Raw genomic sequence first — 14,032 nt, forward strand, 5'->3', positions numbered from 1 at the left:
AAAATTTAAAAAAAAAAAAAATAAAATAAAATAAAATAAAATTAAAAAAAAAAATATTGTACGTAAAGGAATCCTGCTTCTCACTAAATGGTTAAATACAGAGGTATATGATCCAGCAATTATACTCCCAAATATGCACTCAGGAGAAATGAAAACATATATCCACACAAAATCGATTACATGAATGTTTATAGTGGCACTGTCCATAATAGCCAAAAAGTAGAAACAACTCAAATGTCCATCAACTGATGAATGGATAAATAAAATATGGTGTGTTAATACAATAGAATATTATTCAACAAAAAAAATAAACTCAGAATTGATGATGCTACACGTGGATGGACCTTGTTCAAACCTACGTGAAAACATTATACTAAGCAAAAGAAGCAAATCACAAAGCACCACTTATTGAATGATTCTATTTACATGAAGTGTCCAGAATAAGCTAAAAAGACAGAAAGTAGGTTAGTAGTTGTTCAGGGCAAGGAGGATCTAAGAACTAGGGAGTAACTGCTAACGGGACAGGATTTCTTTCAAAGGTAATGAAACTGTTCAAAAATTGATTGTGATCATGAAGACACAACTATAAACACAACTATAAACTAAAAGTTTCTTAATCATATACTTTTAAATGAGTAAATTGTATGTTCTCCTGAGTTTTAGCTCAAGAATGCTGATTTTTAAGAAAGCATTCTATTGGATTAAAATATATAGCCTGGGGGGCCAATCAGCTATGTATTCAATTTTTAATTCTTTATCAGATATAGATTTAAATTATGTATATATTATATTCACTCTCTCCTCTTTTTCCTCCAAAATTAAAAAAAAAAAAGTAGCTAACTTTCACTGTATGTTAAAACAGAGATACAACAGGAAAGCTCTTTTACAGAGTATGGTCAGCTTACATGACATGCACAACTTGATCTTTAGAGCAGATTTCAAGAGGTGAACAGGTATAGTTAGCAGTTTTATAGAACTAAGATGAAGCAAAGTCAGGGAATTGCAATGTAGAAGCAAAGGGCACATACAAATAAAGGACATCACTATCTTTTAGTTTAGTTGTGAAAGGAAACACAAAAACATAAAATTTACCATCCTACCCATCTTTATGTGTATAGTTCAGTAGAGCTAAGTATATTCAGGTTGTCATACGTTTCTGGAACATTTTCATCTTGCAAACTGCAACTTTAAACCGATTGAACAATAGCTCCCCATCTCCTCCTCTACCCCAACCCTCACAATAACTGTTCTACTTTCTGTTCCCATAAGCATGACTACTTCTGATACTGCATTTAAGTGGAAGCACACAGTCTTTTGGGGCCTGGCTTATTTCACTCAGCATAATGCTCTTGAGGTTTATCCATGTTGTAGGATGTAATAGAAATTCCTTCTTTGTAAGACTAAATAATATTCTACTGTATGTATATAGCACATTTTTATCCATTTATCTGCAGATGGAACTCTGGGTCACTTACTCATCTTAGCTCTTGCGAATAATGCTGCAGTGAACACGACTCCTCTATCTTAACATTCTATTTTCTTACTATTATCAAGATCTCAAGGCGAAAATCAAGACTTCATTAAAGCATAAACAAGTGCACATTAAGATAAATCAGCATTCCCCAAATCTACTACAGAGAATATTAATATATGTTTGGGGGAAGAAAGAACCCATTATTACAACAGTTTAGGAACCTCTGAAACAAAAGAGTTAAACAAGATTCTTTACTGGAAAACTTCTCAGCTGTTTTATTTTTCAATGGGTACTGTGAATTCCTAAGAAACTGTAACCCAGGAAGCTTTTTCTAAACTTATTAAACCAGAAAGCCCTTGATGCAGGGTTTCTTGGATTCATGTTCTGAAAAGTAGTTAGGGTAGGTCAGTTTACAACTAAACACAGAACTGAAAGTTGGATTCTTTTTACACTACCTTGAATAGCTATATGGCCAAACATACTAATGTTACTAGGAAAACAATGCTGCATTGATCTAACTAAGAGGGTCTGGCTCTATTTCTTTATACTGTTATAGCTAAAGAAGCCTTGGTCATGGGGCCAACAAATGTAGTGTCACTCTCTGATATTAAAAACTGCACACAACTCAAATTCAGATTCAAATACACTAAAAGTTATAATGTATGGTCTTTATCTTCAGAGTATCTGTAGCTAAAATACAAAAAAAGATTATTAATGTATCAAACTCATTAAAAGCTGAAAAATCAGATCTATCAGAAGCTATTCAAGAAACAGTCCCACTTTCAGAAATGACATCAATAAACCTTCTATCCAATGCTCTGACTTCCTAATAATATAATGAGTAATACTGACACCCAAAACCACAAAAGTAAGGTTAAATTAGTACAGAGCTACCTGTAGCTCTCAAAATGGTATAAACCAGGAGAATGCATCTCTCAACCATGAAAATTAACAAAGCTGTCATTAAATGTGTTACTTACTGCTATAATTTGGTCTCCAATTTGGATTCTTCCATCATGTTCCACAGCACTGCTCTTTGTAATGCTCTTAACAAAGATCCCAGAAGGTTCTAAGATTAGAAACAAGTTTGTTTTCTTTTACTATTTACGAAGTACACTCAAAGAATACCCATCCTCCATTTTCCTAAAAATAAAGTCCTAATTCTGAGTAGATGTAAATCAAAAAAACATACAAACAAAATCACTAGTACAAACCTTGGCTACAGAAAAAGACAATGGTTTTGTTTATGTGAAATAAAATATCACAGTAACCTGCACTACTCCAAAGAAAGACTTCCATCAGTTTATCATGAAACTATATCATCAGACACATGAAAATGTATTATATTGATTCAGTATTTCATAAGACAAAGACATCAGAGGCAACTGCCAAGATAAAAGAAATAGAATATTAATGTTTAAAAACTACCTAATTTTTTATCTCCAATGTATCCAGCAATAGTAATTCCTAATCCTTGGACATTTTTAGTGAGTTCTACATCAAATGTCTCACTTTCTTCACTTTTCTGAGTTGAAGCATCAACCTGAAATACAATTTGTAAAAACAAAAAAAAAAATACATATAAATAAACACACAGACAAACAAAACAAGCTTTTTCAAGCCACACTCTTCATTTAGAAAAGGTATGCTGTAATTAGTTCTAGAGAACTCTGCTAAAGAATTATAGTTAGGGATTACTCCTTCAAACTTGACAACTTGGCCTCAGCATCACATTTTTACTCAAAAGCAATGACAGGAGTAAAGCTAAACACCCTCTTCAGAGAAATACATTATTGGTTTTTTGTGAAAATCATAAAAAATAAGTTTTTTATTAACAGATTCTATTTTCAGGAGTGGCTCTCCTTCCTTTTTGAAGAAGTTCAGTTCAGTTCAGTTCAGTCGCTCAGTCGTGTCCAACTATTTGTGACCCCATGAATCGCACCATGCCAGGCCTCCCTGTCCATCACCATCTCCCAGAGTTCACTCAGACTCATGTCCATCGAGTAAGTGATGCCATCCAGCCATCTCATCCTCAGTCGTCCCTTTCTCCTCCTGCCCCCAATCCCTCCCAGCATCAGAGTTTTTTCCAATGAGTCAACTCTTTGCATGAGGTGGCCAAAGTACTGGAGCTTCAGCTTTAGCATCATTCCTTCCAAAGAAATCCCAGGGCTGATCTCCTTCAGAATGGACTGGTTGGATCTCTCTGCAGTCCAAGGGACTCTCAAGAGTCTTCTCCAACACCACAGCTCAAAAGCATCAATTCTTCGGCATTCAGCTTTCTTCACAGTCCAACTCTCACATCCATACATGACCACTGGAAAAACCATAGCCTTGACTAGATGGACCTTAGTCGGCAAAGTAACGTCTCTGCTTTTGAATATGCTATCTAGGTTGGTCATCACTTTTCTTCCAAGGAGTAAGCGTTCTTTAATGTCATGGCTGCAGTCGCCATCTGCAGTGATTTTGGAGCCCAAAAAAATAAAGTCTGCCACTGTTTCCACTGTTTCCCCATCTATTTCCCATGAAGTGATGGGACTGGATACCATGATCTTTGTTTTCTGAATGTTGAGCTTTAAGCCAACTTTTTCACTCTCCTCTTTCACTTTCATCAAGAGGCTTTTTAGTTCCTCTTCACTTTCTGCCATAAGGGTGGTGTCATCTGCATATCTGAGGTTATTGATATTTCTCCCAGCAATCTTGATTCCAGCTTGTGTTTCTTCCAGTCCAGCGTTTCTCATGAGGTACTCTGCACAGAAGTTAAATAAGCAGGGTGACAATATACAGCCTTGACGTACTCCTTTTCCTATTTGGAACCAGTCTGTTGTTCCATGTCCAGTTCTAATTGTTGCCTCCTGACCTGCATACAGATTTCTCAAAAGGCAGGTCAGGTGGTCTGTATTCCCATCTCTTTCAGAATTTTCCACAGTTTATTCTGATCCACGCTGTCAAACGCTTTGGCATAGTCAATAAAGCAGAAATAGATGTTTTCTGGAACTCTCTTGCTTTTTACATGATCCAGCGGATGTTGGCAATTTGATCTCTGGTTCCTCTGCATTTTCTAAAACTAGCTTGAACATCAGGAAGTTCATGGTTCACGTATCACTGAAGCCTGGCTTGGAGAATTTTGAGCATTACTTTATTAGCATGTGAGATGAGTGCAACTGTGCAGTAGTTTGAGCATTCTTTGGCATTGCCTTTCTTTGGGACTGGAATGAAAACTGACCTTTTCCAGTCCTGTGGCCACTGCTGAGTTTTCCAAATTTGCTGGCATATTGAGTGCAGCACTTTCACAGCACCATCTTTCAGGATTTGAAACAGCTCAACTGGAATGCCATCACCTCCACTAGCTTTGTTCGTAGTGATGCTTTCTAGGGCCCACTTGACTTCACATTCCAGGATGTCTGGCTCTAGATGAGTGATCATACCATCGTGATTATCCAGGTCGTGAAGATCTTTTTTGTACGGTTCTTCTGTGTATTCTTGCCACCTCTTCTTAATATCTTCTGCTTCTGTTAGGTCCATACCATTTCTGTCCTTTATCGAGCCCATCTTTGCATGAAATGTTCCCTTGGTGTCTCTAATTTTCTTGAAGAGATCTCTAGTCTTTCCCATTCTGTTGTTTTCCTCTATTTCTTTGCATTGATCACTGAAGAAGGCTTTCTTATCTCTTCTTCTTTGAAGAAGTTAAGAGGATATAATAGAGTTGAAATAAGTCAGGGTTTGAATCCATATTACAAGCTCAAATCTAGCTTTTCATTGACTTTTTCTAAGCATCACTTTGCTCAGCTGTCTATCAAGAATAAGAAAAAGTCCAGCTAACATTCACTGAGCTGCTGCTGCTGCTGCTGCTAAGTCGCTTCAGTCGTGTCTGACTCTGTGCGACCCCATAGACGGCAGCCCGCCAGGCTCCCCCATCCCTGAGATTCTCCAGGCAAGAGTACTGGAGTAGGTTGCCATTTCCTTCTCCAATGCATGAAAGGTGAAAAGCGAAAGTGAAGTCGCTCAGTCGTGTCCAACTATTAGCAACCCCATGGACTGCAGCCCACCAGGCTCCTCCATCCATGGGATTTTCCAGGCAAGAGTACTGGAGTGGGTTGCCATTGCCTTCTCCGATTAACTGAGCAGTTTCTATATAATAGACATTTGATATGTCTCAATTAATTTACTCCTTAGAAGAAGCCTATGAAGCAAGTACAATTACTGTCAGTTTTTATCTGGGGAAACCGAGAAACATAAACTTTTCCAAGGACTCACAGTGAACCATCTAATAGAGGAAGAATTCAAATGCAGAGGCACTGGTTGCAGAACCCCTGCTCTTAAAAGATGCACAATATGCAAACCCTCTTAGAATGTAAGGGCCACGCTGCCTGCTCAAGACATGCCATTATTTCTGTCTTAACTTGGAAGCTGATTCTAACATCATGAAGGTGAACCTGTCCTCCAGATAAAATATTAATAGACTGATGGTTATTTTGAAAGCCCGTGAAAGGTACCAAATATTAATAAAAATTGTCCTTGTATTTGCTTTATAAATTCAAACTTCAACATGAAAAGCCCTTTAGAAGGAAAGCATGCCTTTCCATGCTGATTTCCTTCACCCGGAATGATATTTGAAGGCAGCGTCTCTAATGTGCAGACTTGTTATTATATACTGGACTAAAGGGCAAGGCTCCCTGAATAAAACATGAATGGACTAGTGCAGTAAGTCATCAACAAGTTGCTGGTATTATATACTAGTGTGGTGTCAGCAGATTCCAGAAAGTACCCTAGGAAGATCACAAAAGAAAGAAGGCTATGGTTTGAATAGACGGGCAAAATGGGGCTAGCTGGTAATGCTTTCTGATTTTCTTTAAGCATACTCTATACCTCACTGATAGTCACCTAAATGAGATATAATTTTATAGTAAAGTTTGATTTATTTTTTCGTTGCACATAATTATCTATGCAAACTTAGCAAAAGCTTAAAGTTTAGATAATTACAAGAAAATGACAGGATGAAATCTGCTTCAATTGTAACAAATGTGTTTTCTATTTTTAATAAGACTTATGCAAGTGCTATTTTAGAGGGTGGCAATTTGACTATCGAATGATTTTAAAAGGGGCACAAGCTTCAGAAATGATGATATGCACAGAACAGATATTTTTCTAAGCTTTCAATTACATCAAGTGGTTTTCGGTATTGCATTCATTTATATATTGCTGAATAAAATGTTTTGTTTACCACAAAAGAATGCCAGTTAAATACTTTCATAAACAGGCTTTCTTTACTTTTTTCTCCTTGCAAAAAATTGCAACCAAACACAATCCTAAAAACAACAGAATCATGGAAATTTCAAGTGTTCTAATAAAGTTGTAAAGGGCTTAGAGAGGAGGTTAGAATAATAAAAAAGGAATTTGTAGCAACTATTTAGAAAAAAACTGTAATAGAAAAAAAAAAAACCTGCTTTTAGATCTACAAGAAAGGAATGTAGAAATAGAATTTGCTAGAAAACATATAGAAAGTAAGTATAATTCTCTTCTTAAATATACAAGAAATTTCTCGATAAAATCATGTTGTAGATATTTAATCCATGATACTGCATGACTTTATTTGAGATAACATTACATTATAATAATTTTGAAACATTCTAGCTTTTTGCAGATAAGTTAAGAACAAAGATGGAATGCTCTGTCTATGAATGAGGCTTTTGTTACAACCCTGAAAGCATAACTTGTGTCTAAAAAACTTATATAACTAGGTCAAGAATAGCCACTTCTCATTACAAATCTTATAATAGTTATATGACATACCTTAAAACAATAATATTGAAAGGTTTTAGTAAGTTTTATTCATCCACCTTGCCCTCAAAAAGACACTAAGAAGCAAGCTGTTGAAAGGGAATGATTAGAACTTATAACCCAACTTACAGAAGACCTTCTAAATACAAAAAATATAGAATAAAACATTTTAGGTATTAGTAGTATATAATTCATTTAAACTTATTCATTCTTCAAAACACTTATCCTCATAAAAGTGCTGCTTAGAGAAAAATGCAAAACATTAATCAATCTTTCATTTGTGAGATAGTATTCCTATTTAATAAACTATTATTAGTGCTAAAACATTCTATATCTGAATTTTGTTTCATTCTTTAGCAATAATACACTAACATTAATAAATCTAGTTTCTAAATAAACATCACTGTCATCCAAGTGCTCTAGTCTATGATCCTCCCATTAACTTTTTATGTCCTTACCCTCATTTCTGGCGTAGAAGCTGGGGATGAGGAAAGGGTGATGCCCAAAGAGGTAGGTGCTGTTGGTTCTTCAATGGCACCTCTTGCAATCATCAACTTCACTCTATTTCCACACTGTCTGAGGACTTGGGCTACCTGCTCACTGCTCATTCCTGCTAGATCTGTATCACCAATCCTTAGAATGTGGTCTCCACTGCATAATCGCCCATGCTGAATAAAGAGGAACTGGTTAGTCAGCTTGTTATTATTACTAACTTCATCAGAGAAACTCAAAATGAAAGAATGGGAATAATAACAAAAAAGAGCCATACTGGGAATTCTTGGTACGTTAAACATGTGTTGTAGTGTTAACTCTCTTTCAAAGCATCCTGACATCATTCAATGTGATATAAGTAACAGAAATTCATAAATATTATTTAAATCAATAATTGATATGAGCTTTTCAATTTGACTTCCATACACTCGATGCAAGAAAGCACTAGCCTTTCTGTGAGTTTTTTGAGGAAAATAAAAGAGAGAAAATGCCACTAGGTAAAGCTGAAACTCCAATACTTTGGCCACCTGATGTGAAGAACTGACTCATCTGAAAAGACCCTGATGCTGGGAAAGACTGAAGGTGGGAGAAGGGGACAACAGAGGATGAGATGGTTGGATGGCATCACCAACTCAATGGACATGAGTTTGAGTAAACTCCAGGAGTTGGTGATGGACAGGGAGGCCTGGCGTGCTGCAGTCCATGGGGCCGCAAATAGTCAGACATGACTGAGCAACTGAACTGAACTGAAAGATGAGGCATAACTCGCTACACAAATATATATTACTCAAAATACAGTGTGAACCACAAAAAAAGCTCTGAGTTAATATCACAACTTTCTGCCCTGCCATTTCAAAGATAAATATCCCTAAAGGACTCGCTTGCAGATGAAATCTTTGTAAGATGTAAATTCAGATAGACCAGGGAAGCGAACAGTGATCTGGTAAGCCCCCATACAAGCATTGTCCACAAGAACATTCTGCAGTGGTTAAAATGTTCTGCAATGTCCAATATGGCAGCTACAAGCAACATACTGCTCTGCGGTAGGGATCCCCAACTCCAGGTTGTGAACCGGTACCCCCTATCATATCAGCAGCAGATTAGGTTAGAAATAAACTGCACAGTAAATGTAATGCCTTTGAATCATCCTGAAACCATCCCCATCACCCCAGTCTGTGGAAAAACTGTCCTCCACAAAATGGTCCCTGGTGTCAAAAAGGTTGGGGCCTATTGTTCTAGAGCACTTGAAATATAGCTCATCTTATGGAAGAGCTGAGGTGGTAATATTATTTAATTTTAATAAATTCAAATTTGAATTTAAAAGTGGTATGTGCAAGTACCTACAGTATTAGTGCAACTCTTTACAGAAGAGAAAGCTTATTCATCCCAAGTCTGTCAGTTAGAGAGATTTCACTGGAGAGTGCTTGATACTGGCTAATATTTAAAAGTGAGAAAACACACATGCTACTGAGTTACTCTCAATACCTCTACTGATAAGGCTGCCCATAAATTTGCCTTTTATTTACCAATATGAACAATATCTGATGACCCTGACTCCTAAGTAAGTTCAAATTCACACGCAGAAGCAAATAGCTTCGTACACAAAACATTATTATCAAGGCAAAGAAGACATCAGAACTTGTCAAATTAAAATATAAATCACAATTAGTAACTTCATAATTTTCTCACATATATTCCAACAACTTTATATAGCATAAATGGCAATGGCTTAATGAACTACTCTAAGTAATAAACAATAGGCTGTACTCTTGTTTTTCCCCCTCAGTAATGAAATATTCTTTTTTCCACAAGACCTTGTGGCTATAAAATAGATAAACAGGCTTATAAAAATGACTTACAATCATAAAAAAAGAAAATCTACCTCCAAAATGATCAAAATCACAACCTGGGGTTTACTCTCTGATTTGAAAGTCTTAAGATCATTGTAACTCTAAATGAAAATCAAGGTCTCTTCTGAAATGTATTCCACTCCAAGTCAAAGAAAATCATTTTACAAAGAAGCCCAGTAAAACAAAAGAATCTGACCTTATCTAAAGCCAAAGCCTCCTCTTTTTGATGGAAATATACAAGAAGAAGCTGTATTATTGTATAAAACATAAAATACCTGCTGGAATAGCTTACCTGATCAGCTACACCTCCAGGCAGAATGGTCTTCACAATCACACCAGTTGCTTTTCCTCCTACGATGCCAAAGCCCAGACCAGAACCATCATTGACCAATTCAATAGTTTCCACATGCTGCCAGTGAACCTGCAAACAAAGCCCTCATGTCAATTTGAAAACTAAAATTTTATTGTAGTTGAGATTTCTGTGAATATTATTTTGCGATTAGTATTAAATGAGTGCAACATAATAATGAGTTTTAACAGGGTCCCTTTTATTTAGTACACTTCTCTTTCAACAGGTTGTTACTACTGTTGATACAGCCATTCTTGAAATTATCAATACATCATTATAGTGGCTCTATTTAACCAGGTAAAGATACAGACTGGCAAGATCCTTTTAAGAGTTTAAAAAAAGATAATCAAAGAAAAAGAGAAAAAAAAATGTTAGCTGTTAAAAATTTCTTCTACATAAATCTTGTTTCATTAGATTTCAAGTTAAGTGAGAAAGTGTTAATCACTCAGTCGTGTCCAACTCTTTGCAACACTATGGATTGTAGCCCGGCAGGCTCCTCTGTCCATGGAATTTCCAAGACAGAAACACTGGAGTGGGCAGCCATTCCCTTCTCCAGTGTATCTTCCCGACCCAGGGATTGAACTAGGTCTCCTGTACTGCAGGGGGATTCTTCACTGTCTGAGCCACCTGGGATGCCCCCAAATTAAATGACCTGTTAAAGTCACTGATAGCTAACTCTAACAACTTAAAAAGTAAAATCAAGATTTTATTTGTTTACAGATAGTCAATCTTTAAGGGACTTTTTCCTTTCTTAGGAATGAATTCAAGTTTAAAAGCTACACAAAAAAAATAAAAGTTTTCTGGAAGCCAGAAACTTAATCATAATTGCATAAAATATATTCTATGCTCAGAAGAGAATAAAGAACAAAAAGGCAAAAACCCAAGAAATACAAAGAACCTATAGGAATTGCAAACCTGTGCAAAACCTTAAAGAATTAGAAAAATATGTTCTGTTCCCCTTGAAAAACTTATGTACTCACCGGGTTAGAATGAGCTGAAATTGTGCTCGCTGCAGATGGAGAACGGGAAACTATGGGGCTGATAAGCTGAGGCAATGAGCCTCTGGCAATAACCAGCTGGACAGTATCTTTGGCTTTCTGCAGGATGCTGATGGCCTGCTGATGTGTAATTGTCTGATCCAGTGCCTGTCCATTAATAGCAAGGATTTGGTCAGTTTCCTTCAATCTTCCATCTCTAACAATGAAAAGGGGGATAAAAGATAACCGATAGATCTCAAGAAAATGACTGCTTCTTTGGAATGCATTTTCAGGTTATTTTTAATTCTATTTTCTAATGTCCACACTATGTAACTTTTTTCTTGCAATTGTACTCTTAAAATATTTTATCTCTATTTCTTTAATTTTGTTCTAGGTGACATGCTGTTCAAAAAACCTACCGTGATAATCACGCCATGATGTAAGTCCAATCATGATGCTATACACCTTAAATTTACATACCGCTATATGTCAATTACATCTCAATAAAAATAGAAGGGAAAACTATATATGCTTTGGCACCAGCTGACCTAACCCTAGTCAACCACTCCCATTTAACAGCCATCTTCCTTTTAGCTACTCATTCAACCTATATGTTGTATTTTAGTACTGCTATTATCTTCTACAAATGAATGCAAAGAAGGATATGTTTACTTTTTTGCTTTGAGCATATTAATAAAATACAGCTCTTACTTGTTGTTTTGGGTATGTTAATAAAATACAGCTGATATTATCACAGACCACTTGAATGCTTTTCTATAATTTTTAAATCTAATCAAAAAGAGCCTGTTTAAAAACAATGGGAGTGATGTCCTAGTCAAATGTTTATTTCCTTATTAAAAAGTGATTAAGTCATGACTATATTTAAAAGTTAATCTGCCTTCAAAGGACTTTCTTGTTATTGTAGCAATGTTAATGATTTCTAAAAACTGATTAATAACATTTTATATTGTTTTTGTTTTTAGGCATTTTTGTTTCTTAAAATTCTTCTAGGGTGAGCAGCACCTTCTGAATGTGGTATCAGAAACAGAGAAGTCACAGTGACAGTCTCACCTGTGGGCCACACTGCCCTCCTGGATCTCCTGCACAAATATACCCAGCTCTCCCCGGTTTTCACTCCTCAGTCCCACCACACTGAACCCAAGGCCTCCACATGGAGGTTTGAGGAGCTCAAAAACTTCTACCTGGCGACCCTGTCCAGAAAAAGAAGCAAGGAATATAATTACATGCCAGCCACTGCATAGTGGCATTAATCTGTTTAAATTTTTTTTTTAATTTTTTTCTAAGATAACCTTCATTTAGAAAAATCCCTGAAGCACTTAAACTTACATGAAATCTACAGCTTTTTCATTCTAATTTTTTCAATGTTAAAAATGTCTTCATAAATAAGTATATCATAGTATAATATACATTTAAGATATACTTTATATTGTTGTTCAGTAAAATGTAATAAGAATATAAAACAAAATATACTATTGCATATTTTCTATTATAATAATATATTTAAAGTATACATTTAACATATGTAATATAAATATGCAAGTATTCTTCAAATTATCCAGGACACATTCTATCATAACAGGAACAAACGCTCTTACCTGGGCCATATTTTTGATCAGTTGATCAAATTCATCACAAGCAGGTTTCCCATTGATGTGTGCAGTAGTACTCAATCCTGTAAGAACTTCCAGATTTCCATTATTTGGGGATGATAAAAATGATTCATTTTGTAGAGTAGGAATTACACCTGGGCTGAGATGCGGAATGTGACCATACTCGACATTTGAAATTGTTGAAGTTGCAATGTTTACCTAAGAATAATATGGAGATTATTAACAATTTTGATATTCTAGAAGCTACCTCACAGAAATCATCCCAAGAGGGGTAATAATGAAGTACATATGAAAGTTCAAAATGTCCATACCATTTTATTCAGAAACTCTATTTCAAGAAGAAAAATTAGAAAAACACACTAAGATGTACATGCAAGGATGCATTATTTTTAGGTGGAAAAAGTTTTAAACACTAATTATGTGAAACAAATTAGCATTCAATTTCAAAGTACTCGTTTAAACACACAAAAATACATACATCTATACATACATTCTTAAGTGAAAAAGCCTAGTTAATGAACAATAAGCAAAATATAGTTCAATGTACATTCAAAAAATTATTAAACACCTGGAACAATATATACTAAATAACCAATACAGCAATAGCTGTCTCCAAGATATGGCAATCCAGGGAGACATAGTTGTCCCCAAGATATGGGAATCCAGGGAGACATTTACTTCCTATATTACTTGAATTTTCATAACAACTTATGCAGTAAAGAATTTGGTCTCTCCCAAAGAGAGGCCTGGCCTTTGTCTCCAGTTCACAGGAAGTAATTTCTAAATCCTTGGAATGTTTCCAGATGACGGAAGTGTCTCTGTTGTTCACGGTGGGCCCCAAGACCACGTGATATCCACTCAAAATCTGAAACTAAGTCATCTCATATGGCAATCAATCATACCTATGAAATGATGTCCCAATAAATACTGTATACACCAAGCTCATGTGAGCTTCCTGGGCTGGCAATACTCCATGTGAACTGTCACACACCAATTTGGGAAGAGAATACTTCCTGAGGGAATCAGAAGCTTCACATCAGGAATGCTCCCAGACTCGGTGCTATGCATCTTGTTCTTATGCTAATCATTTACCTGTATCCTTTCCCTATAACAGACCATAATCATGAGTCTAACAGCTTTTAGTAAGTTCAACAGGTCCTTCTAATGAACTGTTGAACCTGAGGGTGGTTTGGGGAACCTCCTCAACATACATGGTTGGCATCAGAAGTGAGAGTGGTCCTGTGTGGACTCTTCCTACCAACTCTGTATTTGGAGCTTAACTCGTTGCTGTTTATGTCACAAGTTTGGGCAGAGCTGCCATTCTGAAGGAGAGTGCCCTTAAACTTCACAGTATGGCTAGCTTCAGGTACAATAACATTAGTATACAACAACAAAAAAGATCATTCCATTTTGGAAAAATATTCTAGTTACTTGGATGTGCCTGTTTGTTACAGAGCTAAATAATCTAATAATAATTATAT

General features: G+C 36.0%; 1 protein-coding gene across 30 annotated transcripts in view; it reads right to left on the minus strand.

The window, feature by feature from the left end:
• Positions 1 to 14,032, minus strand: part of MPDZ (multiple PDZ domain crumbs cell polarity complex component) — a 668,265-nt gene that overhangs the window by 109,560 nt on the left and 544,673 nt on the right. For all 30 annotated transcript variants that reach the window (XM_060409464.1, XM_060409468.1, XM_060409467.1 and 27 more), the window contains 7 exons: positions 12,537 to 12,749; positions 11,992 to 12,131; positions 10,924 to 11,137; positions 9,887 to 10,015; positions 7,711 to 7,920; positions 2,903 to 3,017; positions 2,455 to 2,543 (listed from right to left, as the gene is read on the minus strand). In XM_060409464.1, the coding sequence (XP_060265447.1) occupies positions 2,455 to 2,543; positions 2,903 to 3,017; positions 7,711 to 7,920; positions 9,887 to 10,015; positions 10,924 to 11,137; positions 11,992 to 12,131; positions 12,537 to 12,749 (1,110 nt within the window). The remainder of the gene's footprint in view (positions 1 to 2,454; positions 2,544 to 2,902; positions 3,018 to 7,710; positions 7,921 to 9,886; positions 10,016 to 10,923; positions 11,138 to 11,991; positions 12,132 to 12,536; positions 12,750 to 14,032) is intronic.

This window comes from Ovis aries, chromosome 2 (genome assembly GCF_016772045.2).
Source record: "Ovis aries strain OAR_USU_Benz2616 breed Rambouillet chromosome 2, ARS-UI_Ramb_v3.0, whole genome shotgun sequence".
In the NCBI taxonomy this organism is placed as follows: domain Eukaryota; kingdom Metazoa; phylum Chordata; class Mammalia; order Artiodactyla; family Bovidae; genus Ovis; species Ovis aries.